The 24073-nt window shown below is 50.0% G+C and overlaps 1 protein-coding gene across 6 annotated transcripts in view; it reads right to left on the bottom strand.

Annotated features, from left to right (window-relative positions):
* SCARA5 (scavenger receptor class A member 5) overlaps positions 1-24073 on the bottom strand; it is a 107208-nt gene that overhangs the window by 16006 nt on the left and 67129 nt on the right. For all 6 annotated transcript variants that reach the window (XM_053249744.1, XM_053249785.1, XM_053249751.1 and 3 more), the window contains 2 exons: positions 20411-20509; positions 566-622 (listed from right to left, as the gene is read on the bottom strand). In XM_053249744.1, coding sequence (XP_053105719.1) covers positions 566-622; positions 20411-20509 — 156 coding nt within the window. The remainder of the gene's footprint in view (positions 1-565; positions 623-20410; positions 20510-24073) is intronic.

Raw genomic sequence — 24073 nt, 5'->3', positions numbered from 1 at the left:
CTTTTGTTGCTCTTCTGATGAAGAGTGCACCAGATAATAGAGTTCATGTGCTTTGACTTGTGCCAGCCTATGCAACAATTTGACAGGTGCAGCATGGCCTAGCATGCTAATGCATGCATAGGCAAGGCTCAGCTGTTGGATGTCTGCTTGTGCTGGAGGGCTACAGAAGAAAGGGGACGACTCGGATGCTGTAGCGGCTCATCCTAATGAGCTGGGGTGGGGCAGCAAAGGAGGCACAGCTGCCCCTGGTTCCCGGCAACTCTGTTTGTGAGTCTCTCCCTCATTCAGCCCCACCCCAGCGTTAATGAGAGCCATGCTGGCCATTCTTCAGCCTGCACAACTGTACCTGACCAACGGCCAGTCTGCAAGCAGCACAGCTCTCATCAGCGCCAGGGCAGTATGGAATGAGAGAGGGGGGAGCAAACGAAGCTGCCGGAAACTAGAGGCCGCTGTGCTTCATTTGCCGCCCCCCCCCCCCCCCCGTGGCTCGTTAGGATGAGCTGCTATTGCCCTAATGAGAAGATGACCCAACGTTCCACTGAGGACAATCCAGCTTCCCTTTTACCTGTTTCTCCACTTCTGTCTCCTTTCTCCCCTTTCTCTCCCTTTGGGCCTCGGTCACCTGAAAGAAAAGAACAATTGACATCAAGGGGTGATAAATGAATTGCCAGAAATGAAGCAGATCAGAGTGTGAGATAATCACATGGCTTTTGGCTCAGGTATGGAAGCCAGAGTGGTTGGTGGGGCAAGATGGAGAGGACAGCTGAGCAGAACTTCACAAGCTGTTTCCTGCTCACAGATGCCAAAGGGATCTAAGCAAACACCTATTTTCATTTCTCTGCACATCTCATGAGCTCATTTGTCTATTTGCTACATCCCAGTTCAATACTAGCATTGTTTGTTCAATCCTGGACAGGGTGGTCTCGAGGCATTTTGGTGCTTGAGTTCAAAAATGCAATGGTCTCATAACCACTAGCAAGCGGCACAGTCCGATGGGAAGTTCTCCTGCACAAGAGCCACTGAAGGAGAGATGGGCAAGAGCATAAGAGCGCTCTTAAGAACATAAGAACAGCCCTGCTGGATCAGACCCAAGGCCCAGTTCTTGTGCACCTTCCATTCATTTCAACAGGACTTGTGAAGGAGAACCTCCATCTGGGCTGTGCCCTGTGGCTTAGATCTGCCAGCCCCCACCTCCCTGTCCTTAAAGCAGCCTTGCAAATAAATCCACAGAAGTTACTAGCCCATCAGGTTTGCCTCCATATCTTCAGCACCAATGGCCTAAGGGGGGGGGTGGGCGGGAGACCAAACTTGTGCAAAGCTTTCCAGCCTGGCTAGTTGGTACAGTTCTTGGCCACCAGGAACAACTGGACCAGCCAACTGGCTCTCAAGGCGCTTTCCCTGATGCACTCAACATCCGAAGATTTCGACATACGAACGACAAAAAATACCGGAAGTCGTTGCCGGTTTAGATGCGGCTTCCTCGACCTACGAATTTTTAGATGCGGTTTCCTCGACTTACGAGTGTTCCGGACCTCCGTGGATGCACTTTTCGACTTACGAAAATTCCGACCTACGAACGTGCGTTCGGATCGGATTATCTTCGTAAGTCGAGGGACCACTGTATCTGTATTGGTTGCCAATTTGTTTCCAGACACAATTCAAGGTGCTGATTTTGAGCTTTGGTGTCCTAAACGGCCTGGGCCCCAAACATCTCATAGAATCCTGGGGGTGGGGGGGCTTGGAGGCCATCTCTCTCCAGGTTTAAGAATGTTTAAAACTTTAGAATATATAAATGTATACCCTGTTTCCCCTCACAAAGAACCCAAGACGGCCTACAACAAGCAAAGCAAGCAACACAACAATACAATAGCAATTGTATCACTGTATTCTACAACAACTGTTTTCTGTCCTCTGCAAAAATGCAATAACAATAACCAGCCAGCAGCCATGCAGTAACTGCATGGAAATTAAATGACAGTTAAATAGATGTACATATCAGGTGGTATAAAAATATGATAGATAGATAGATAGATAGATAGATAGATAGATAGATAGATAGATAGATAGATAGATAGATAGATAGACAGATAATCAACGGAGGCTGGAGAAGGCTTGCTGGTAAGGGTGTGCGCAGAACCCATTTCCGAAGTTCGGTCCAAATTCAAATTGAATTCGGACTGGACTGTAGTCAACAAACTGGTTCAGTTAGACTGACCGGCTGATCTGGCCTGTCCAACTGAACCCATTCAAACTGGTTCGCCAGTTCAAACGGCTGTAAAAGGGAATCTGGTGAGGATTCCCCTTTGCTTCTGAAGTAAAAGGGCCAGGCCAGTCCACAATAGAACCGATCGAACTGGCCTGGTTTGCAGTGGACCGGTTCGATTGCAAACCAGTTCAGTTGACCCCTGCTTGCTGGAACACAAACATCTTCAGCTTGCATTGAAACACTGTCAGGGAGGCAGACAACTGTACCTCATCTGACAGGAGCTCCGAGAGTGAAGCCACCACAGAGAAGGCCCTCTCATTGTCACCTCCAGCTGAGCCTTGGATGGCAACAAGACACACAGGAGGGGCCTACCTACAAGATCTTACAAGGTGAGTATTATTATTATTATTATTATTATTATTATTATTATTATTATTAATTCAATTTCTATACTGCCCTTCCAAAATGGCTCAGGGCGGCTTACACAGAGAAATTACAAATAAATAAGATGGATCCCTGTCCCCAAAGGGCTCACAATCTAATAAAGAGACAGAAGATAGACACCAGCAACAGTCACTGGAGGTACTGTGCTGGGGATGGATAGGGCCAGTTACTCTCCCCCTGCTAAATAAAGAGAATCACCACATTAAAGGGTGCCTCTTTGTCAAGTTAGCAAGGGTATGTGGAGGAAGGCAGTCCTTAAGCTACTTAGGGTTTAATGGTATTAATCAGCATCTTGAATCATGCCTGGAAGCCAACTGGCAACCAACACAGCTGATACAATATGGGCATAACATGATCTCTAGATAACTAGAACTGCTCATAGTAGTCCAAATGTTGCCACATCATAGATTTGTATAAGGTCAATATGATATTAGCAGTTTTATTTTCAGCCCCCTTCCTAATGATTCCAAGCATGGAATTGGCCTTTTTTACAGCTGCCGCACATTGAGTCGACACTTTCAACGAACTGTCCACCACTAGCCCAAGACCTCTCTCCTGGTCAGTCACCGACAGCTCAGATCCAATCAGCATCTATGTGAAATTGTTGTTGGGGTTTTTTGCCCCAATATGAATCACTTTGCACTTGCTAACATTGAACTGCATCGGCCATTTTATCGCAAACTCCCCCAGTTTGGAGAGATCCTTTTGGAGCTCCTCACAATCTGTTTTGGATTTCACTACCCTAAATAGTTTGGTGTCATCAGCTTTAAAACGGACTTAGACAAATTCATGGAGGAGAGGTCTATCAAGGGCTACAAGTCCTGATGGCTATAGGCCACCTCCAGCCCCAGTTGCAGGGCAGCAACCACTGGAGAGGGGGCCTGCCCTCAGCTCTTGCCTGTGGCTTCTCAGAGGCATCTGGTGGGCCACTGTGGGGAACAGGATGCTGGACTAGATGGGCCTTGGGCCTGATCCAGCAGGGCTGTTCTTATGTTCATACCTTTTTCTTATGTTCTTAACTATGGCCAGGTTCACCAGAGGCAAAGAACAGGCATGCTTGGTACATCAGGTGACTAGGCCAAGCAGCTGGCCGAGCTTCCAGGAACAGCACTGGATTCAGAACTCCCAAACTGTCAACCTACTTCTTCAAGGAGAGTGCAACCCATCCATAGCAGGCTGATACGCCATTGCTGTGCCAGTAGATCTTTGGACTTAATGTCAGTTTGTTCCCCAACATCCAGTCCACTGATTCTCCAGACACCATCCAGATGCTCTGGGAAGAGCATCTAGGTTCCAAGTTCCCTCCCTAGCAGCATCTCCAAGACAGGACAGAGAGAGATTCCTGCCTGTAATCTTGGAGAAGCCGCTGTCAGTCTTTGTAGACAATACTGAGCTAGGTGGACCAAGGGTCTGACTCAGTATACGGCAGCTTCCTATGTCCTATGCACCCACAGCCACCCAGCTGGGGATAACAAAGATATATAAAGCTTGGTGTCATCCACCAAGATGCATCCACAAGGCCATGCTCCATGTTTCATCCTCTCATAAAGCACCAGGACCAGGGCCTTCTCCACTGTGGCCCTGGAGCTCTGGAATGCTCTCTCTCAAGAAGCTTATGTGTCTTTGTAGCCTAACCACTTATTCCAACAGGCACTTGGGAAATCATCTGTGATGGTTTCACTGTTGATTTTATTCTGTCCAGTCCCACTAATTTTACAGCTTGACATTGTTTTAACTGGATTCATTGCATATGTTTCCGTTTTATTTTGCACACAGTCCCGGGAGCATATGTTGAAAGGTGGTTTCTAAACACCATTAATAAATAAATAGCACCCCGTAAGGTTCAGTGCACTTTGGATTTTATATAAATTTAGCCAGTCTACATTGGATGTTTTTGGAACATGATACAAAACCACACTGGGCCAGGGAAAGTGAGAAGAGCAAAAGACGCAGAAAAGCAAGTCAGGACATTTTACCCCACTCTTTGCATGCGACAGAAAACGGGTACACATCTGCCAGTGCTAAAAATAGTGATGGGGAGAACCAAAGCAGCAGTGGGCTCAAAGTGGGTTTCTGGCACCGCAGGCGGCCAAATTGGATTTTGGCGGCCTCCCAGCCGGCAAGTGCAGAGCCCTGGCTTTGAACATTTGCAGGGTCAAACAACCAACCTGCAAGGAAGGCCAGTGAACAACTCGCCCATGTTGGTCTCAGGTGGACACAGTGGGAGAGAGTTCCCAGTCTATTGTGCGGCCAAAAGAGATGAAAAGGTGCGGTTGTTAATTTGGCAATCCAGTCTGAGACCCTTCCTTTTTGGAAAGGAATGCTGAGGCTAGCCATTCATGTTCAAGAGAGGGAGTACAGCTTATGAGACGAGCTGTTGACTGAGGGCAATGAGCAAAAAGGGCTGTATCTTGGGGTACAAATGTGCAGGCCCTTTAGGGAGCAGGGGGCAGGATTACATCTTGCATCCTTACACCACTGCACAGTCTTGCAGGGGGGCAATACAAGAGGGAGAGAAAGAAGAATGGGAAGCATCATGTCCTGGCCCTGCTTGTGTACTCCCCCAAGCAAGCACTGGCGCCCTAGGCGACTGCCCAGGTCTGCCTAGTGGATGGGCCAACCCTGGAAGTGGGTAGAACTAAAGCACACCTTGAACACAGGCAAGTGTGCATAATTCGAAGGCTGCAGCAATAAGAGATGGATGGCATGGGTGAAGACAATGTCCTTATCGTCTTGCAACAGCTGACACACAGGATATGACCACAGAGGCCATTCACACCTTTAGCTGGGAGTCATTGGATGATGTCTTTAAATGGTGCAATATCCTCACAGATGTGGATCTCAACCCTAACACTGTTCATAGGCTGAGGGGGCCGGGACACCTTGTCCTAGCATCAGGACACCTTGGAGGCACCTACAGTCCAGACAAAGTGTTTAGCCCAGGATGGTCACACCTGGTTCCATTCATTTTTTTACAGTGTCATCATCCAGGTGCTATCAACCGGCACTTTCCCTGCCACAGAGAAAAATCTGGCTTTTTTTAAAAAAGTGCTACAGCTGTGTAAAACTGGACATGTGAGCTGTTGTTAGAGTGATTGTTTTGTCTTGTTCTATTTATTTATTTATTTATTTATGTATTTATGTATTTATGTATTTGCTTGCTTGCTTGCTTGTTTGAAGAGGCATGGGCACAGATACAACAGACCACAACAGAGACAGGAGGGGTAAAAGGGGGAGTATCAGCCTACTGCAGGGGTGGGCAAACTTGGCCCTCCAGCAGTTGTTGAACTACAACTCCCATCATCCCCAGCCACAATTAATTGTAGCTAGGGATGAAGGGAGCTGTACTTCAATGACAGCTGGAGGACCAGGTTTGTCCCCCATCCCAGTCCACAGTGTCCCAAAATGCACAAGATCCACTGCAGTGTCGAAGTGGTGATATGATTCCACTTGCACCTCAAGTAGAAATACTACAAGGGGGTGCCTCAAGCACATCTGCAAGTGCCCTAACTCTCTGTGCTTCTAGGGTAGCTCTCGGGCAGAGGGGACCTCTGGACTCATCTGTGCTGCTCTATAGTAGGGACATGCAATTCGATTCACCCACAAATTGATTCTGCTTGAATCGGGAGTGATTTGATGATTCTACTCTGAATCAAATTGCCCGGAATACAAAGGGCCATATTCAGGGTCAAATAGAGTCACCCCTGATTTGACCCAAATCCATTCAGATGATTTGAACACCATTTTGAGGCCCGTTTTGCTGGGAAAATGGGCCTCAAAATGGCACTTCTTTCCAGGGAAAGCTGGTCTACCAATTGGTATCAGTGGGTAGACCAGCCCTCTGAGGCAAGCTGATGTGCTATGTCCAGAGTTGAGGGTTGGTCTAGCTGCTGATCCCAATTGGTAGACCAGCTCTCCTGGTTTTCAGTTCTCCGGACTTGGTATATCAGCCTGCCTTGAAGGGCTGATCTACCCACTGATCCCAATTGGTAGACTAGCTCTCCCCAGCAGGGAAAGTGCCCTTTTGAGGCCCATTTTTCCAGCAAAATGGGCCTCAAAATGGTGTGACAATCACCCAAATAAATTTGGATGATTTGGGGCTGATTTTGAAGAATCAATTCAGGGGTCTGCGATTCAATTCAACCTCGAATCGAATTGCAGATTTTGATTCATGCACACCCCTGCTCTATAGTGCCACCCAGACAATGGCTGGAAAGGAGTATTGAAGCCCATTAAGCCAGCCTTATTCAGCAGTTGCCTCAAACTTGGTCCCCCAGTTTGAGCAACTGGTCTTTGGACTATGCGACTTGCTTCTGGTCCTACTGATTGCAGTGACCTACTGAAGTGGCCTATGCCTCCCTGGACCACACCACCTCCTTTGGCTCTCCCATTTGACAGCCAATATCCCTTTGGACCTGAAACATGACCCCCAAGGGGTCCCAAGCCCTTCAGGTTGATAATTCAGAGATGGAGAACCCAATCTTCGTATCTCTGAATTACCAGCAGGGCGGGCCTGGGTCCCCTCTCCACTCCCCCAACCTTTTTGTACAAAACCCTTTTTCATGCTGCATTTTTCTTGCATGCAGCCTTGCGGGTATAACAGACAGCAATTGTGGGACCCTTTATTTCCCTCTCCCCACCTGAAACAACCCCCGTTGCCCCTGGCCCAGATTCCTGGCTTCTGTTTCCTGTTGGCTGCTGGCCCGGCATGTGTGAACTGGCGTCGCATGGAGCTTCTCGCCATTTGCGTCTCGTTAGGCGCCGTCCCCCCAGCCATCTCTGGCACTGCAGGGCTTTGATCTTTCGGCAGCTTGTCTGAAGAGTTTAGTGGGATAGGAAACAGTCCAGGTCTGGGAACTGTCTGTGAGATCTTCCCACAGACACACACATATATAAGCAGGGAGTGTGGGGGGAAATGCTTCTGCACTGCTTGGCCCCTTTCAAATCTCCCTTCTCCAGCCAGTTCACGGTTTCTGTTGGGGAGTAAATAGAGGCAGCCTGCCAACATCTCACACAAGATAGGGAGGCCACCTTCCAGATCGGATGCTGCTGTTAAAAACAGAGACCCCCCGCCACTGCCCTGTACCACCACTAGAGGGTTTATTTGTGCATGCTTATTGGTCCCTCTATGTCCTCACACTTCTGCAACCCAGAGGTTAGGCTACTGTGATACTCGTTCTCTGGGGGCTGCTCTTTTGGGTGGCCCAGAAGACTCAGCTGGTGTCGAATGCTGTCCTTTGTCTTTGGACATACGCAGGGTATTGAGTGGTCCTATTTCACCAGTCTTCCTAACTTCACGCTGGATCCATGTCAATTTGGTGTTGGCTTTAACTTAGAAAGGCCTACTGGATTGGACCCTGAGTGCACAGGCGGAGTCACCATTGCATGAACAGGTTCAAAGAACCTGGGCCGCCGTTCTTCAAGGGCCGCCCCTTGCTCCCCAGCCATGCCCCTGCGTCTGATGTCAGATGCAGGGGTATTATTTAACTCACAAACGGGGCCGCATGGCCCCATTTACAAGCAACATCCGGCCAGCGGCACGATCGCAGCTCGGCCAGAGCGGCTCTCCCTGCCTTTTAAAGGCAGGGAGAGTCAATCCCAGTGGTGCTTATAAAATCACGAGTGAAACCAGCCCTGCTGGATCACAACAGCCCTGCTGGATCAGGCACAAGGCCTACCTAGTCCCATATCCTGTTTCACACAGTGGCCCACCAGATGCTTATAAAGCGCCTATAAGGATCTATTTATTTATTTAATGTTAGATTTATATACCGCCTTTCATTAAAAACAATCCCAAGGTGGTATAAGCATATGTATAAGCATAACTAAGCATAATTCACAGTAAATCAGGACTGTTCACATTGCTGCCTTTGCCTTCTCTCCGCCTCCTGCTTCTGCTGCCCGCCTCGCAGTGGCTTCTGGGTGAACTGGTCAGTTGTTTTCTCTCTCATGCGAGCAAGAGAAGAAGCAGCCCGTTCAGCCTCTTGTCAGCAAGAGCTGGCAGGGAATGTCGACAGGCATGCATGTGCCCCCCCCCCCCCATTCCCAGCCAGGTCTTGCTAGAAGAGGGTGTGCGGGTTGCTGCTTCTCTCACTCGGATGAGGGAGAAAATGACCCGTCTGCCCACTCGCTGGCAGGGGCTGGTGCGAGGTGGGTAGCAGAGGCAGGAGCAGAAGGAGGAGGTGACAAGGCAGGGACTGGTGCAGAGGGGTGGGGTCTCTCCCAAATGCTGGAGTGTCACACACAACTGTTTCCAACCCTCCTGCAAACTACAACCTCTTAAGGAAGCATACACTGCGCATGTATAGCCAAGCATGGGTGTGGAGCAGTAGCATCTTGTCTTAACAGAGGCACGGCTGCCTCTCCTCCCTGGAGCTCATAAGTACATAAGAACAGCCCTGCTGGATCAGGCCCAAGGAAGCCCATCTAGTCCAGCATCCTGTTTCACACAGTGGCCCACCAGATGCCACTGGAAGCCTACAGGCAGGAATTGAGAGCATGCCCTCTCTCCTGCTGTGACTCCCCTGCAACTGGTACTCAGAGGCATCCTGCTTTTGAGCCTGGAGGTGGCCTATAGCCCTCCGACTAGTAGCCGTTGATAGACCTCTCCTCCATGCAGTTATCCAAACCCCTCTTCAAGCCATCCAGGTTGTTAGCTGTCACCACATCTCGTGGCAGAGAATTCCACAAGTTGATTATGCGTTGTGTAAAAAAGTTCTTCTCTTTGTTGGACCTAGATTTCCCAACAATCAATTTCATGGGTTTATCAATGGCTACTAGTTGGAGGGCTGTAGGCTACCTCCAGCCTCAAAGGCAGAATGCCTCTGAGTACCAGTTGCAGGGGAATAACAGCAGGAGGGAGGGCCTGCCCCTTTCAACTCCTGCCTGTGGCTTCCAGCAGCATCTGGTGGGCCACTGTGAGAAACAGGATGTTGGACTAGGTGGGCTTCCTTGGGCCTGATCCAGCTGGGCTGTTCTTATGTTCTTATGGGATGACCCCTGGTTCTAGTGTTATGTGGCAGGGAGAAGAATTTCTCTCTAAGGAGAAAAGGAGGAGCTCCATTTGCTCCTCCCCCTCCCGCCCCACCCGAGACTGACATTGCCTGCAGGAAGACTAACATTGGGAAGGAGAGGCAGCTGCTGTGCCTCCTTTGGGACTCCCCCCCCCCACCCGCCCCAGCTCATTAGGATGAAGCTCCTGAAAGCACTGACTTTTTGCACCAGCAACAACCATATTAGCCACTGGGGGCATTAGGGGGGAGAGAGAGAGAGAGTAGGGGACTCCCCTCTGGCCATGCTCTCCCTGTCCCGATTCCCTTTTGTTAGATAGACAGTCTCAGGTTTTGTCCTCTCACCTGAGAGACAGGCCTCCTCCCCCTCCCCTGATGGAGCTAGCAGCTAGGCACGTAGGCTTTTTCCGTCTCTCTGGTGTATTTCCAGAAAAACACACTACTTTACTTAGAACTTTATCTCCATGCCTCCAGACAATATTAATTAGCAGCGCTCTTTTGACTTGTGCGTGTCTGCTGCAAGTGGGGGCAGACCAAAAAAAAAAAATCTAAACCCGGAGAACCTCCTGGGCCTGGCATGGAGGGAAGTGGGGCTGAGTGGCGAGCCAGGGTCATTTGTGAGCATTGCAGGGGGGAACACTTAAGTTCTCCGGAGGAACACTCAAGGGTGCTAAATGTGGTCTGCTATGAATCCACCGATATGCAAAATCCCAAGGAAATGAAAATATGTTCAACGCTTGAATCTGGGACGGACTCGGAGGAGAACATCTCCCATGCCAAGACCCCCTCGCTTTGCCCAGCATCCCTTCCTCAGCCTGGGAAAGGCTTTGTGGCCAGCACGGCCAGATCCCTAGTTAACGACGGTGAGGTTTGTCTTGGCCTCTCCGTGTGACCCGTCTCCGTTTGCCTTGGCACAGGGGTCGGGAGTCTGCAGGGCTCCTTCATTTCCAGAAAGTGTTATCTCCATCCCCTGAAGACAGATCAGGCTGGGAACAGACAGAATCCACTTCTCGCAAACAGGCTCCGCGCAGGCCAGCGTGCTTGGCCCGAGGGATGCAGCTTGCAAAGTGACGACTGTTTTCGAATCACTGCTCAATGTGCAAAACACTTTACAGTCATTATCTAGTTCGTGCTTGTGGGATGTGAGCTAATTCCCGTACATTCCCATTTTATAGGCAGGAAATCAAAGGCGAGATAACGAGGCTATTCTCACGAGCAGCCTAACCCAGCCTGGGTTGCGCTCCTCGCGGGGAGTGCTGGGATGGAAGCCAATCCTGGCACTGCTGCGCTGCCTAACCCACTGTTTTACCCCGGCCTTTAGCCCAGAGCACCCGACTCTCAGGGGAATCCCACAGTGACCCACGCTGCTCACATTTTGGGACTCCTGGATGCCGGGACTCGTTTTCCCAGCCTCCCATGATCCGTGCACCGAAGAGAACATTGTTGGTCATCTTGGGGGAAGGTAGGTTCACGCCTGGCTTCCCCCATGCCTGCCTCCCCTCCCAAGCCCAGCAATGACTGTGAGCACAGCCTTTATGAATTCCTAACCATCACTCAGTGAGTTTCATAGATGAGCAGGGAAGCTGAGGGCAGGTCTCTCTCCACTACAAACTTATATCAGTTTTATGTCAGTCCAGCCATTGTGGCTTCCTCGCAAGAACCCCGCAAGAGCCAGCATGGTGCAGTGGTTAGAGTGCTGGACTAGGACCGGGGAGACCCGAGTTCAAATCCCCATTCAGTCATGATACGAGCTGGGTGACTCTGGGCCAGTCACTTCTCTCTCTCAGCCTAACCTACTTCACAGGGTTGTTGTGAGGAGAAACCTAAGTATGTAGTACACCGCTCTGGGCTCCTTGGAAGGAGAGCGGGATATAAATGTAAACATAAATAAAAATATAAATAAATAAAATAAAATAAAATCCTGGGAACTGTCATTTGGTCAGGGAATGGAGAATTCACCGATAAGAGACCACTTTGATGAACAATGGTTTTCAGGGTTTTCTAGCTTGGATGACTTTGAAAGGGGCTTCGACAAATTCATGGAGGACAAGCCCATCAATGGCTGCCAATCTTGATAGCTACGGCCTGCTTCCAGGCTAAGAGTCAGGATGCCTCTGAATATACCAGTTGCAGAGGGGAGCACCAACAGGAGAGAGGGCATGCCTTCATCTCTTGCCTGTGGGCTTCACAAGGGCATCTGGTGGGCCACTGTGTGGGAAACAGGAGGCTGGACTAGATGGGCCTTCTTGGGCCTGATCCAGCAAGGCTGTTCTCATGTTCATTTGAAGCATTATTAAACCAGTTAAAAGGTGTAGCATATTTCTGTTCTAAGGTTCTTTTTTAATTGTAAGAATACCAAACAAAAGAATCTCAGGTACAATGTTAAAGTTGAAATAACAACAAAACATCTAACATAAAAGAGACAGACAAGACAAAGTTATGCCCTAAGATTCTGGCCCAGTTCAGATTTCATGCTAAACCACAGTTTGGCACTATATGCACAAACTGGGGTGAACCTGAGGGTTAGGGGATCTCTCTTTGTAGTCACTCCTCTGTGCACGAGGGGAAGTTTAAAGCTTCTCTTTGAGGCTTAGAGCAAACCACAGTTTCCCATTCCATCCAAACACAGGCAACTGTGGCTTATTCAAACCACAGTTTGTCAACAAACCAGAATGTCAATCCAGCATCAAACCATGGCTTGATACCCTGGTTAGCTGACCAACTATGGTTTGCAGCAACCTCTGTTTCCTGAGTAGAGGCTGGACTCTAGAACACAGACCACCAGGCCTTCAATAGAATGAGAAAGGCAACCTCTGCCTCTTCTCCTCCCAATCTCTCTGCTGATGCCCCTCCCTATCAGTCCTTGTAGTCACCTTAAGTGGCGCAGCAATGCTTGACTAACAAGCAGAAGGCTTCCGGTTTGAATCCCCACTGGTACCTGTATGGGGCAGCAGCGATATAGGAAGATGCTGAAAGGCATCATGTCATACTGCACAAGAGGAGGCAACGGTAAACCCCTCCTGTTTTCTACCAAATAAAACCACAGGGCTCTGTGGGTGCCAGGAGTCGAAATCGACTTGATGGCACACTTTACTTTACTTTACTCCTCTGAACCCTTCCCCTGCAGTGTGGCTGATTCCTGCCTTGCCCATTTCAAGAAGACCCCTGTGTTCTGAGCAGCACTTAGTAAGCAGGCTGTTGGTCTTAAACTGACCAAAGAAACCAACAAGGAAGGCAGTTCACAGGATGACTGAAAGGGCAGGAGTGGCCTCCTTCCCTCGCTTGCAAGCAGTGCACACGCTCCTGTTTTCCGCTTCTGTGTTGTGAGTAAAAGGCAAGATCAGAGGCTTGGGCAGTGGCTGTCTGTTGAGAATCAGCTGGGTCGGAGGGCTTATTTAATGAGGTGAGAGGAAAAGCCCCTGGTCCAGCCGATGCTCACCACTGCACTGCCCAAGCCTCCATCCTTGTTTTTAACTCTTACAAGAGCAGAAAACAGAAGCGAGCATGCCTTCCGAATGAGGGAAGGAGGCTTCTCCAACCCTTTTAATCATCACGTGAACTGCCTTCAGGTCTTCCTGGGTACAATTCAAGGAGCTTTTTGCCCTTCAAACCCCAAATCAGGGATTCTCAAACTTAGGTCCCCAGATGTAGGTCACTGTGGCTGGGGATGATGGGAGTTGTAATCCAAAAAGACCTGTGGACCCAAGTTAGAGAACACCTGCTCTGAATGACTGGGGCCCAGAGTATTTCAGGGATCACCTTGCCTCATATGGACTTGCCTAAACATTAAGATCTGCTTGGAGGCCCTTCTCTCGGTGCCTTTCGTGATTAGGCAGGTGGCCACTGGGACATAGAAGAAGAGCCCTGCTGGATCAGGCCCAAGAAGGCCCATCCAGTCCAGCATCCTGTTTCCCACACTGGCCCACGAGGTGTGTCTGGGAAGCCCACAGGCAAGAGGTGAGGGCAGGCCCTCTCTCCTGCCATTGCTCCCCTCCAGCTGGTATTGAGAGGCATCTTGCCTCTGAGGCTGGAGGTGGCCTATATCACCGAGACGAGTAGCCATCGATAGACAAATCCCTGCATGGATTTTTCTAAGCCTCTTTTAAAGCCATCCAAGCTCACAGCCATCACCACATCCTTTGTGGCAGGGCCCCCCTGTTTACTGGACTCACTCCCCAAGCAGGCTCACATGAAGCATCAGCCTTGGTGTCCTCTTTAGGTATCAATTCAAGACTTTGTATTATCCCCCTCTATTCACCATCTGTATCCTTGCCTCTTTGGATCAAACTGGAAGTTCCTGCTGCAGGTGACGGCCGCCCCTGTGAATGGTTATTGTTCCAAGTGAAGTGTTTGATTTTACAAGCCGCTCTGGATATCTGAAGTAGAATATTTTATATGTGTTTAATTAATAAATGCCAATAGAGTATTAATGAGCCGGGGGGGGGGGATCAAATAAGGTGCCGCTGCCTCTAGAACATAGGAACATAGGAAGCTGCCATATACTGAGTCAGACCCTTGGTCTATCTAGCTCAGTCTTGTCTCCACAGACCGGCAGTGGCTTCTCCAAGGTTGCAGGCAGGAATCTCTCTCAGCCCTACCTTGAAGATGCTGCCAGGGAGGGAAGTTGGAACCTTCTGCTTTTCCCAGAGTGGCTCCACCCGCCCCAGGGGAATATCTTACCATGCTCACACTTCTGGTCTCCCATTCATATGCAACCAGGGCAGACCCTGCTTAGCTAAGGGGACAAGTCATGCTTGCTACCACAAGACCAGCTCTCCTGGTGGCAGCTCTGGTTGTGCCTTTCTCTTCTGTCCCATCCTGCCCTGCCTCAGCATAAACCCAAGCTGTGCTGCCTGCAGGCTGGCCATTCATCAGGTAGAGCTGTGCAACCTGCACAGCTCTGTCTGCTGAATAGCCAGTCTGCAGGCAGCATGACTCTGGTTAATTCTGGGGCAGGGCGGGGTGGGATGGGAGAGATGCAAACAGAGCTCCCCCCACTAGGCACCGCTCCTGCCTGCAGGAAAAGAAAACTTCAGCTGCTGAGTGGCAGCAAAAGGCTCTGATCCTGACCAGGGCCTAACAGACAGACTGCAGGATGCTGCTAAATGTGCGCACAAATGTGTTGGTTCCAACAGGGCAAGCGCAGAACTTCTGAGCACACTTCTCCCAGCTCAGGAATGTTGTGGCTTGCCCCATGTCAGTAAGCCGGTCCCGTGCCTCTTCGTCGGACTTCATCCGACACCTGCAAGGTCAGCCCTCTTCCTGTAAGCCAATTAGCCCTCTTGGCTTTGCCTTCTGAGAGATTCTGCCGATAAGGAACTGGAGGCCGTGCAGGGAGGGTGCTCTTAGAGCTGGGGCGGAGCTGGCACACACACACACACACACACACACACACACACACACCATGAATACATTCAGCTGCCCTGTGTTCCTAATGGCTCCGGTGGGGGCCTATCAGGAAATATTACGCTGGGAATACTGGCCCAGGATCTGGGAAAAGAGCCAAGCCAGATGGGCTGCCTTTGTAGGCCTCGCCTTCCGGAAAGGGGTGCCACCTTTCCCTTTCAAAAACACCAGCGCCTCCGCCAAACATTTTCGGTCTGCATGCCTGGGTGCTTCTGGATCTCAGGGGCTGGGCTCAAAGGGGAGGAGGGCCGGCATTTCCACGGCCTCCTTGTGAGCTTCCCAGGGACTAGGGATGTGCACAAAACCCGTTTGCTCAGTTTGGTTCAAATCCAAACCAGATTTGAACCGGACCGAGCATGTTGTACTGCGTACAATTCTGGTCACCACATCTACAAAAGGACACTGTAGAACTGGAGAAGGTGCAGAAGAGGGCAACCAAGATGATCAAGGGCTAGAGCACCTTTCTTATGAGGCAAGGCTACAACACCAGAGGCTTTTTAGTTTAGAAAAAAGACGACTGTGGGGAGACATGATAGCGCTCTATAATCATGCATGGAGTGGAGAAAGTGGATAGGGAGAAATTCTTCTCCCTCTCCCATAACCCTAGAACCTGGGGTCATCCCATGAAATGGATAGCCAGGAAATCTAGGACCAACAAACGGAAGTACTTTTTCACACAACGCATAATCAACTTGTGGAATTGTCTGCCACAAGATGTGGTGACAGCCAACAACCTGGATGGCGTGAAGAGGGGTTTGGATAACTTCATGGAGGAGAGGTCTATCAACAGCTACTAGTCGGAGGGCTACAGGCCACCTCCAGCCTCAAAGGCAGGACGCCTCAGAGTCCCAGTTGCGGGGAAGTAACAGCAGGAGGGAGGGCATGCCCTCAACTCCTGCCTGTGGCTTCCAGTGGCATCTGGTGGGCCACTGTGCGAAACTGGATGCTGGACTAGATGGGCCTTCTTGGGCCTGATCCAGCAGAGCTGTTCTTATGTTTGGTTTTGGCACTCCCGAATGGGGGCGCCAGTTCAGTTTCAATTTGAACTGGTTCAGCCCTGGTTCGGGGGTGCTCGGTGCCAATAAATCTGGTTTTTGATAAGCTTGGCTTACCGCTGCTGAGGACTTCTGCCGGCTCGGGGGGGGGGGGTGCTGTTGCAGCCACGGTGGTGGTGGGGTCTCTGGAGGCTCCCCCTCCCCCGCGGCCTCCCCCTCTCTCCCCACAGACCAGTTTGGCCTGTTCCAGCCTCTCTCAGCCCTGTCTGCGTATGCGGCAGCCATTTGCGTGACCCAAGTTGAGATCGAGCTGCTATCCAGAATAATGGATGGACTGGATGGATGCATGCCTCATCTATCAAGTCAGTTCCTAGCTCCTAATGCAGGAATTCTCAAACTTCGGACTACAGCTCCCATAATCCCCAGGTTGGCAATGATGGGAGTTGTAGTCCAACAACATAGGCCCCCTTATTAAGAAATCTCCCCGGCCATTCAGATGAGTGTTCTGTTTGTTTTCTTCAGGATTCTTATGTTTCGTACCATTTGGCCAAATTTTGTGTGGTGGCCTAGCCAATGGAATCAGACAGACATTAACATCTAATTCAAATGGAACAATATAGGACGGATTATAATGTAGTTCATTAATGTTGGTTATCTGTTAAATATCTTTAGCTTCATCTTATCAGTCTACTTTTTTTTTCCCTGTCAGAGACCGAAACGAAGTTTGAATTGAATCGAATCGAATCCGCATCTGCGGAGCCCCGTTTGAGAACGCTGGTTTTAACAGGATCAGGCCATTAATCCCACCGAAACCAGCATACATGCAAAAGCGGTTTGTGGACAGCTGCCAACCACACACAAACACCAGAGCTCAGAAAAACATGTGGGTTTAATTGGCTATATAGTTAAAAGGGAATTGCTTGGCCAGGAGTGAAAGAAAATTTAATCTGACCTTGTGTCTTGGGATTGGTCACCTATCAAATGGCTGGCTGGCAGGAGGCCAGGGGAGGGGGGGGGGAGGAGGCAGCCACCAACCGTGCCAAAACAAGGCCAGGTTGGCAAGGACACGCTAGCACAGCAGGGCTTTGACGGGCAGCCAGGAAGCGTGGAACACGCTGCCCAGTTTCCATGCCGCCGCCTGGCCACTGCTTGACTTGATCCAGAGTCACTTGGAGATGCCACCCAGAACTAGAAAGCTCCCCCCCCCCCTGCACTGGAAGGGGAGAGCAAGACGGAGCCTCACTTACAGGAAAGAAAGTGAAACGGAGAGGGGGCACATGGCACTGGGGAGGGAATGCACGGGGCTGGGGAGCCCCCACCCACCTATCTTCTTTTGTGTTGATCTATAAAACATCTCAGCTGCCTTTCCATTTGCCAAAGCACCCAAAGCGATGCAGAAAATCCCAAAGAAGAAGCATGGCAGTGAAACCAATACACCCTTAAATCAAGCAGAAGGCAAAGAGCAGCCCTTGGCACTCACACACTTTAAAAACACCTGTGCAAATGGCAAAGTGATTAGGCTGTATCTAAATTCTAGCTGCGAATCAGCTCCCCCCTGCGCAGCCAATGGCTGGATTTGCGTGGATTGGCAGAATGGCAAACTAGACTACAGTTCTGGGAGGAGGACGGGACTTTGTTCACGCAAGAGTGCCAACCGCCAACCGCCAACCAGTTCTCCCTTTGCCATTCTTTTCTGCAGATGCGGATGAAGGATATTCTCAGGACAAGGACATATTCCTCTCATCCTTGATACGTACTGTCAGCATTTAAAGATCCTGCAGTAGAATCTGCGCGGATCTTGCCACAGCAGTTATAAAATGGCGATAAAGTTGTCCACCCGCTCAAAGTGGCTGGGTCTGGGGAGTGCCAGAGCTGCGCTGCCACCACCATGCGGGATGCCGGGAGAGCGCCACTGCCACTCGAGGGAGCTTGCAGCCAGCAGCAGCCGGTGAGGGCACCGGTGGAGGGGCGGCGAGAGGCACCTTGAGGCGTCAAGGAATTGGTGCTTCCCTCTGCTCTCCCTGCACCTGAACGCTGCTCAGAGATGCAGCGTGCTACCCAGCACCCCCTGCCATGGGGGATCTCCTCCGCCACTCACCTGGCCGCAGGTGGGGGATTGGCTCCGGTGAAGCCAGGTGAGTATCAGAAGTGATTCCCCGCTGCAGGGGGTGCTGGGCGGCGCGCTGCGTCTCCGAGCAGCGTTCAGGTGCGGAGAGAGCAGAGGGAAGCACTAGGGATGGGCACGGCCCGTAGAGGTGCGGTCCGACGCCGGGGGTGTGTGTTGCTTTAAGGGCGGGCGGGTTGTACTTACCCCTCCCACCGCTTTTCCCCCTCCGGCGCTCCAGGTTTAAGCAAAATCTTCAGGGCAGCAGCGATCCTCCCTGCTGCCCTTGCCCCCTTGTTGTTTGCAAAATGCGGAAGTAACTCCCGCGCATGCGCACACCACTGCCACCGTGCACACCGCTGACATGCGCGCACTGCACACATCACAGTGACGTGCGCCAGACCAGTGAACCAGTTCGCAGGCCTCCAACATGGCCTGCGAACCGGTTCGTGCACATCCCTAGTAAGCACCAGTCTATTTACTCTTAAAGGTGGCTCTCGCCGCCCCTCCACTGGCGCCCTCACTGGCCGCTACTGGTTACAGGTGCAGCAGCGCTGCTGGTAAGTACCTTCAGATTTACTTTTGAGAGACCTTCAAGGCCAAGTTGAAGACAGATCACCCTGGAGAGTATCGATCTCTGGTCGCTAAGAGTCGACACCGACTTGATGGCACTTCATCAATCAATCAATCAATCAATCAATGTACTTTTAAAGGGGCCTCTCACCGCCTGTCTCCCCCCCCCCCAGCACTGCCACCACTGAGGGAGGAAGGAAAGCTGCCAGAGAACTCATAAGGCAAGCAGCAACTCACAAGCAGTGTGGTGCATTGGGGAATCTGCCCGCTGCCAGGACGCTCCTCTGCCCGGCCTCTATGGTTAAGATGACTGCTGGCAGCCCAACTGAGGAGTACGGCAGGAGGCCCAAGCTGCCGTTGGCCCTCCTCTGTCATTTTTAGTCCTGGCTTCAGAACAGGGCTACCCAGGGAAGACAACAGGACTGGAAGTGATCCCGATGCTGCTGACGACCAGCTCTACCTGGGGTGGCCCTGTCCTGCCCCCATAGGGCTGGTCGTGTGAACGACCTTAATATCTCACATCTGCCATGTAATATAACTTAAGTGGCGCAGCGGGGAAATGCTTGACTAACAAGCAGAAAGTTGCCAGTTCCAATCCCCACTGGTACTATATCGGGCAGCAGCAATATAGGAAGATGCTGGAAGGCATCATCTCATACTAAGCGGGAGGAGGCAATGGTCAACCCCTCCTGTATTCTACCAAAAGAAAACCACAGGGCTCTGTGCGTGCCAGGAGTCGAAACCGAGCTGACAGCACACTTTACTTTAGCTTTAAGTGATGTTATAGTCCCTTGTCTCATGCAAATAGTCAAAGCTTGCACCAGTATCAAATTTTGATTTCAGAACTCAAATGTCAAACTTTAATGTTGAATTTTGACCTCAAAATCTGCATTTTGAATCCTGAAAATTAAATGCATTGAGGACATTTTCAAAATGTCACTTTAACTGTGCTTTACATCACTGGCTAAAGGAATCTGATGTGTTTTGGTTAGAGAACAGATTATGAGAGAAATGAACTGACCGATTCCAAAAGCTTTGGAAGAATCTGATAAAGAAAAAGAAAAGGTTTCTCCTAACTAATGTGGGAAGGATGGAGTTTCTAAGGCAAGAGTGAATGTGGATCTTTAATATGTTTCATATTTTGGATTCAGGTGATTTTACACACAATTCTGTGGTATTGATACCTGTTCTAACTCCTCAAGAATTCCTGGTGATTTTGTTTATTGAAAAAACAACAACATATAAATGTATTAATATAAACTATATTGAAAATTGGGTAATCGTCTAAACCATGTTTAGATGATTACCCAATTTTCAATATAGTTTATATTAATACATTTATTTGTTGGTCGTTTTCTGTTATATTATTGGATCTGTCAGTTTGCTTTTTGGATTCTCTTTACTGAGCATGGGGAGAGCAACTGGCCATATCCATCCCCAGCACAGCATCCCTCCAGTGGCTGTGGCTGGTGTTTATATCTTATGTTGCTTTTTTTTAGATTGTGAGCCCTTTAGGGACAGGAGGCCATTTTATTTCTTTATTTATATCCATGTAAACTGCTTTGGAAACTTTTGTTGAAAAACGATATATAAATCTTCATCTACTTCGTCATCGTCAGAATAGGAGTCAGGTAGGAATTCAAACCCTCTTTAAAATATGATGAAATGATACCTGTGATTCCACGGAGGCCGGGCATGCCTCGTGGGCCAATGTCTCCTTGGTCCCCCTTCAGGCCACGCTGTCCCAGAAGTCCTCTTTCCCCAGGGAATCCTAGACTCAGGAGGAAGAAGAAAACACCACAAGAGAGTCAAGGTTTTGTGTGGTCCTTAAGAAACTGCATGTGTCAATAAGGAATAGGCACTTAGAAGCTAGCATGCTCGTCATCTGGACCTCCCAGTTTCTCGGCCCGCTGTTGTCTTTGATTGGCCCAGTGCATTTTGGATCAAAGTCCTTTACCAAGGGCACTTTCACAACTATGTAAGGAGGCTACAATCAACCAGTCTCACCGCAACTCTACTACTATAGTGTTATGGTGAGGCTGGCTGGTTTTAGACTCCTTCTGAGGTTGTGGGAGTGCCTTTGATAAAAGACTTTTAATCCCAAATGCACGGGGCCTACGAAAGGCAACAACAAGGCATCCGAGTGTCCCCTCTCATTTTTTGCCTCCTTGGTGGTGCCTCCAACCCTTTTCTTTCCCTTCAGCTTCTGGCCCCACAAGACTGTGCTGCCATTAGGAAATCCTGATTCGATGTTTGTCGACCAACACAGTGCCACTGCGGCTTGTCACAAGAAACACTGGCAGCACTCAGGTTGCCTTCCCAGGGCTTTAAACTCCCTAGATCTAAGAGGAAAAACATGTTGTGTACACACACACACACACACATTAGAAGCCTGATCTTCTTCTTAAGAGAAGCAGCTTTGGGAATGGGGAATTTGGAGTGAAGAAGCAGTGATGGGAAGAGGTTGCTTAAGGCTGAATTCAGACGTAACAGGAAACCAGAGGTCCTTTCACCTCCGGTTTCCTCACCTGCACAATCCGAATTTGAGGAAATGGAGTTTGCAGTTGAAAGGGACCTGCGGCTTCCCTCCCCAAACTCTACTCTGAGCTTTTGGTCACAGTGGAGTTTTGCCACCACAGACTCCATTTCTGCAGCGCCAGCATTAAATCCGAACACTGGCAAGGAAGTTTTGGCCCCGTGGAACTGGAGCTGAGGTTGCTGCTTGGCTGTGCGGGCTGTTCTGCTATCAAGAAGGAAGCCTGCATAGCCATCTCCCCTGCTTCTCTGAAGTCTTGCTGACTGCAGAGAGGCAGCTCCCCTGAACGTCCAAATGCAGATGGGAGAGTGGGGGGGGGGAGGTGGGGGTGTGGAACTGCAGGTCCACTGGACCCACGGTTCTGAGTTATGTCTGAAGGCACCCTTACTCTTGCTCCACTCACATCTTTTCTGCTCCATTCCCTATCCAAGGATGTTTCCCTCTGGAGTTCAAAATGAGGTCAAACATGCCTCCTAAACGCCACAAGGAGGAAAGCAATTTGCAGAGGGTTAAAGCTGAGGAGAGAAGCTGCAGTTGGGGAAAGGGATCAAGTCCCTCTTCACTGTGGCTCTGCCCTAAATCCCCACCTCCCTGCTGTCAGAGCTCTAATGTCTGGCATGTAGGGAGCCTCTTAGGTTAATGGTCCGAAACAACTTCCTGGCTGTGATTGAGGTTTAAGAGGGAATATGGGGAGGGGCTCAGGACCAGAGCATCTGCTTTGTATGGAGAAGGACCCAAGTTCAACCTCTAGCAGCCGCATCTCCAGGGAGGGCTGGGAAAGACGCCTGCCTGCAAGGCACTTCTGTGTAGGAACAGTATAACAACAACGCTAGAAGAAGGATCTCTGCCACAGCCAATGCACATTGGTTAGTAAATATTCCTACACAATGTATTTCGACTGCAGAATGCTGGCAATCCTTGGTGCAGAATTCTCAGGGGTTTGTTGTGGAATACATGCATGCCTCACCATGTTTTGTTTTCCTACATACTTAACGTTCAAGAATCATTTTGCCTCTCCTCATCTGGACCCTAGTCCAGCTTCCTGACCTATTTTGGGGGGTGGGGGTGGGGTGGGCTTATCAGTGTCATTTCCAGTTACACTAGACACGACTCAACACGAAAGGTGTCGCTGAAACATGGGATTGGCTAGCCACATTCTGGTTCTTCCGGCCTTCCTTTCCTAATGCAACCTGACATGTCATGTGCCAGGATCCTGGCGCAGGCTCAGCAGATGTTTCCAATGAGGTTCCAAGACCTCTTTCCTGCGTGGTAACGAACAGCTCATTTAAAACACAGCCACGGGTCTGGATAGTTTAGAGTACATGGCTCTTTCCAGCATGATGTTAATATTACATTACATTGCTGTGTGCCCATAGGTATTAACAATGTCAGCTTTTCTGAATTGGGAGGGATGACAGGTTCTTGGAATATCACTACATCCCTCAGATATAAAGGAGATAAGAGGCTGCGTTAGCTGACTGTTAGACTTTGGAGCTCGCTTGACAGAAGCAAGATCGGTTAAGAGTGGGATGATCCCTTAAGAGATTAGGTGAAAACGCCATCCCTTGAGTCATCATTAATGGGAACAGGATGAATTCTTGCAGGATTTGAATCTCGTCTGGAATCTTGCTTGGTTGAGCCACTCTAAGCACTGCATACACTCCCCCTCTTTTCTTTTTTAAATTTTCCCCTGGGTTTTCTTGCGCAAAACTGGAATGATGCAAAACCAAGTTTTTTGTTTTGGAATGGCGCTTCCCCCTGCTGGTGGATTTGCGCAAGGCAGCCGAGAAGTAACAAAAGAAATTTTCACGTCACCCCCTCCCCCCCACACACATACATACACACACACAACTCCATTGACCCTAATGAAGCAGGAGGAGGGGCAGATAAATGCATTTCAAGGAGAATATGGACAGTCTTGCCTTGAAAACACAGTTGCAATGGATGGAAAATATGAATGGCCACCAGCCTACAATGAAACATTGGATAACGCTTTACTCTTGGTTTTAAACTGTTGCACTATTCTGTCATACTTTGCAATGCTTTACCTGTTGCAAATCTCGTAATCTGGAAAACGCCCAGGTGGTTTTCCAGGGAAGGTGAGGCCCCATTCACCTGTGCACCTGAATGCAGATGTTGTTCCTCTTCACTGGGCTACTTTCAGAGACCTGGATGTGTGGGTGCACATCCCAGTATGAGGGGGCATTAATCTGCCTGGTGTGGCAAACGGGGATTGTGGGAGGCCTTGGGGGAGGGGGCTCAAAAAAGAGATTCCAGCAGTGGTCCTTCCCTCCCACCCCCGATGGCAGCAAGGGCAAGCACTGCAGCTCATCAGCCCAGCCAGGCCAGGCAACCTCGATTCTGGAGAATCTGACTGTATCCTGGCTGGCCCTAAGGAACTGCTTGGACTCCATGCCTGAGCACTTGGCACGGGGAGTTGCCACCCAGCCTGCCTCGCCTCTCCCCTCAAACAGCTTTCTTGGAGCTCCTGACTGTTGGCCTGACTCTGGCTCTGTGATCAGCCTCTGCCTGCCACCCCCCCCACCCCCACCCCCCACCCCAGCTCGGATCCTTGGCTGCACACTCCAGAACCCCACAGCTCATCTCTGAACTTGGCTGAGGCTGACACACATGAGGTTTGTTCTCACAGCCATCAACAGGGTAAGCCAACTGTCCAACCTAGCTTTGGGACCTGGGCACGCTCCTGATTTGGGATGGTGTGTGAGTAAAAACCTAGGTAGAAGGAGGCAGAAACAACCATGTGTGAGCCTCATGCTGGGCAGGATGGTACTGTCCTAC

Source organism: Hemicordylus capensis, chromosome 1 (assembly GCF_027244095.1).
Source record: "Hemicordylus capensis ecotype Gifberg chromosome 1, rHemCap1.1.pri, whole genome shotgun sequence".
Classification (NCBI taxonomy): Eukaryota; Metazoa; Chordata; class Lepidosauria; order Squamata; family Cordylidae; genus Hemicordylus; species Hemicordylus capensis.
Note: the sequence above shows the minus strand (reverse complement) of the source record. Positions and strands in the feature narration are given on the sequence as shown.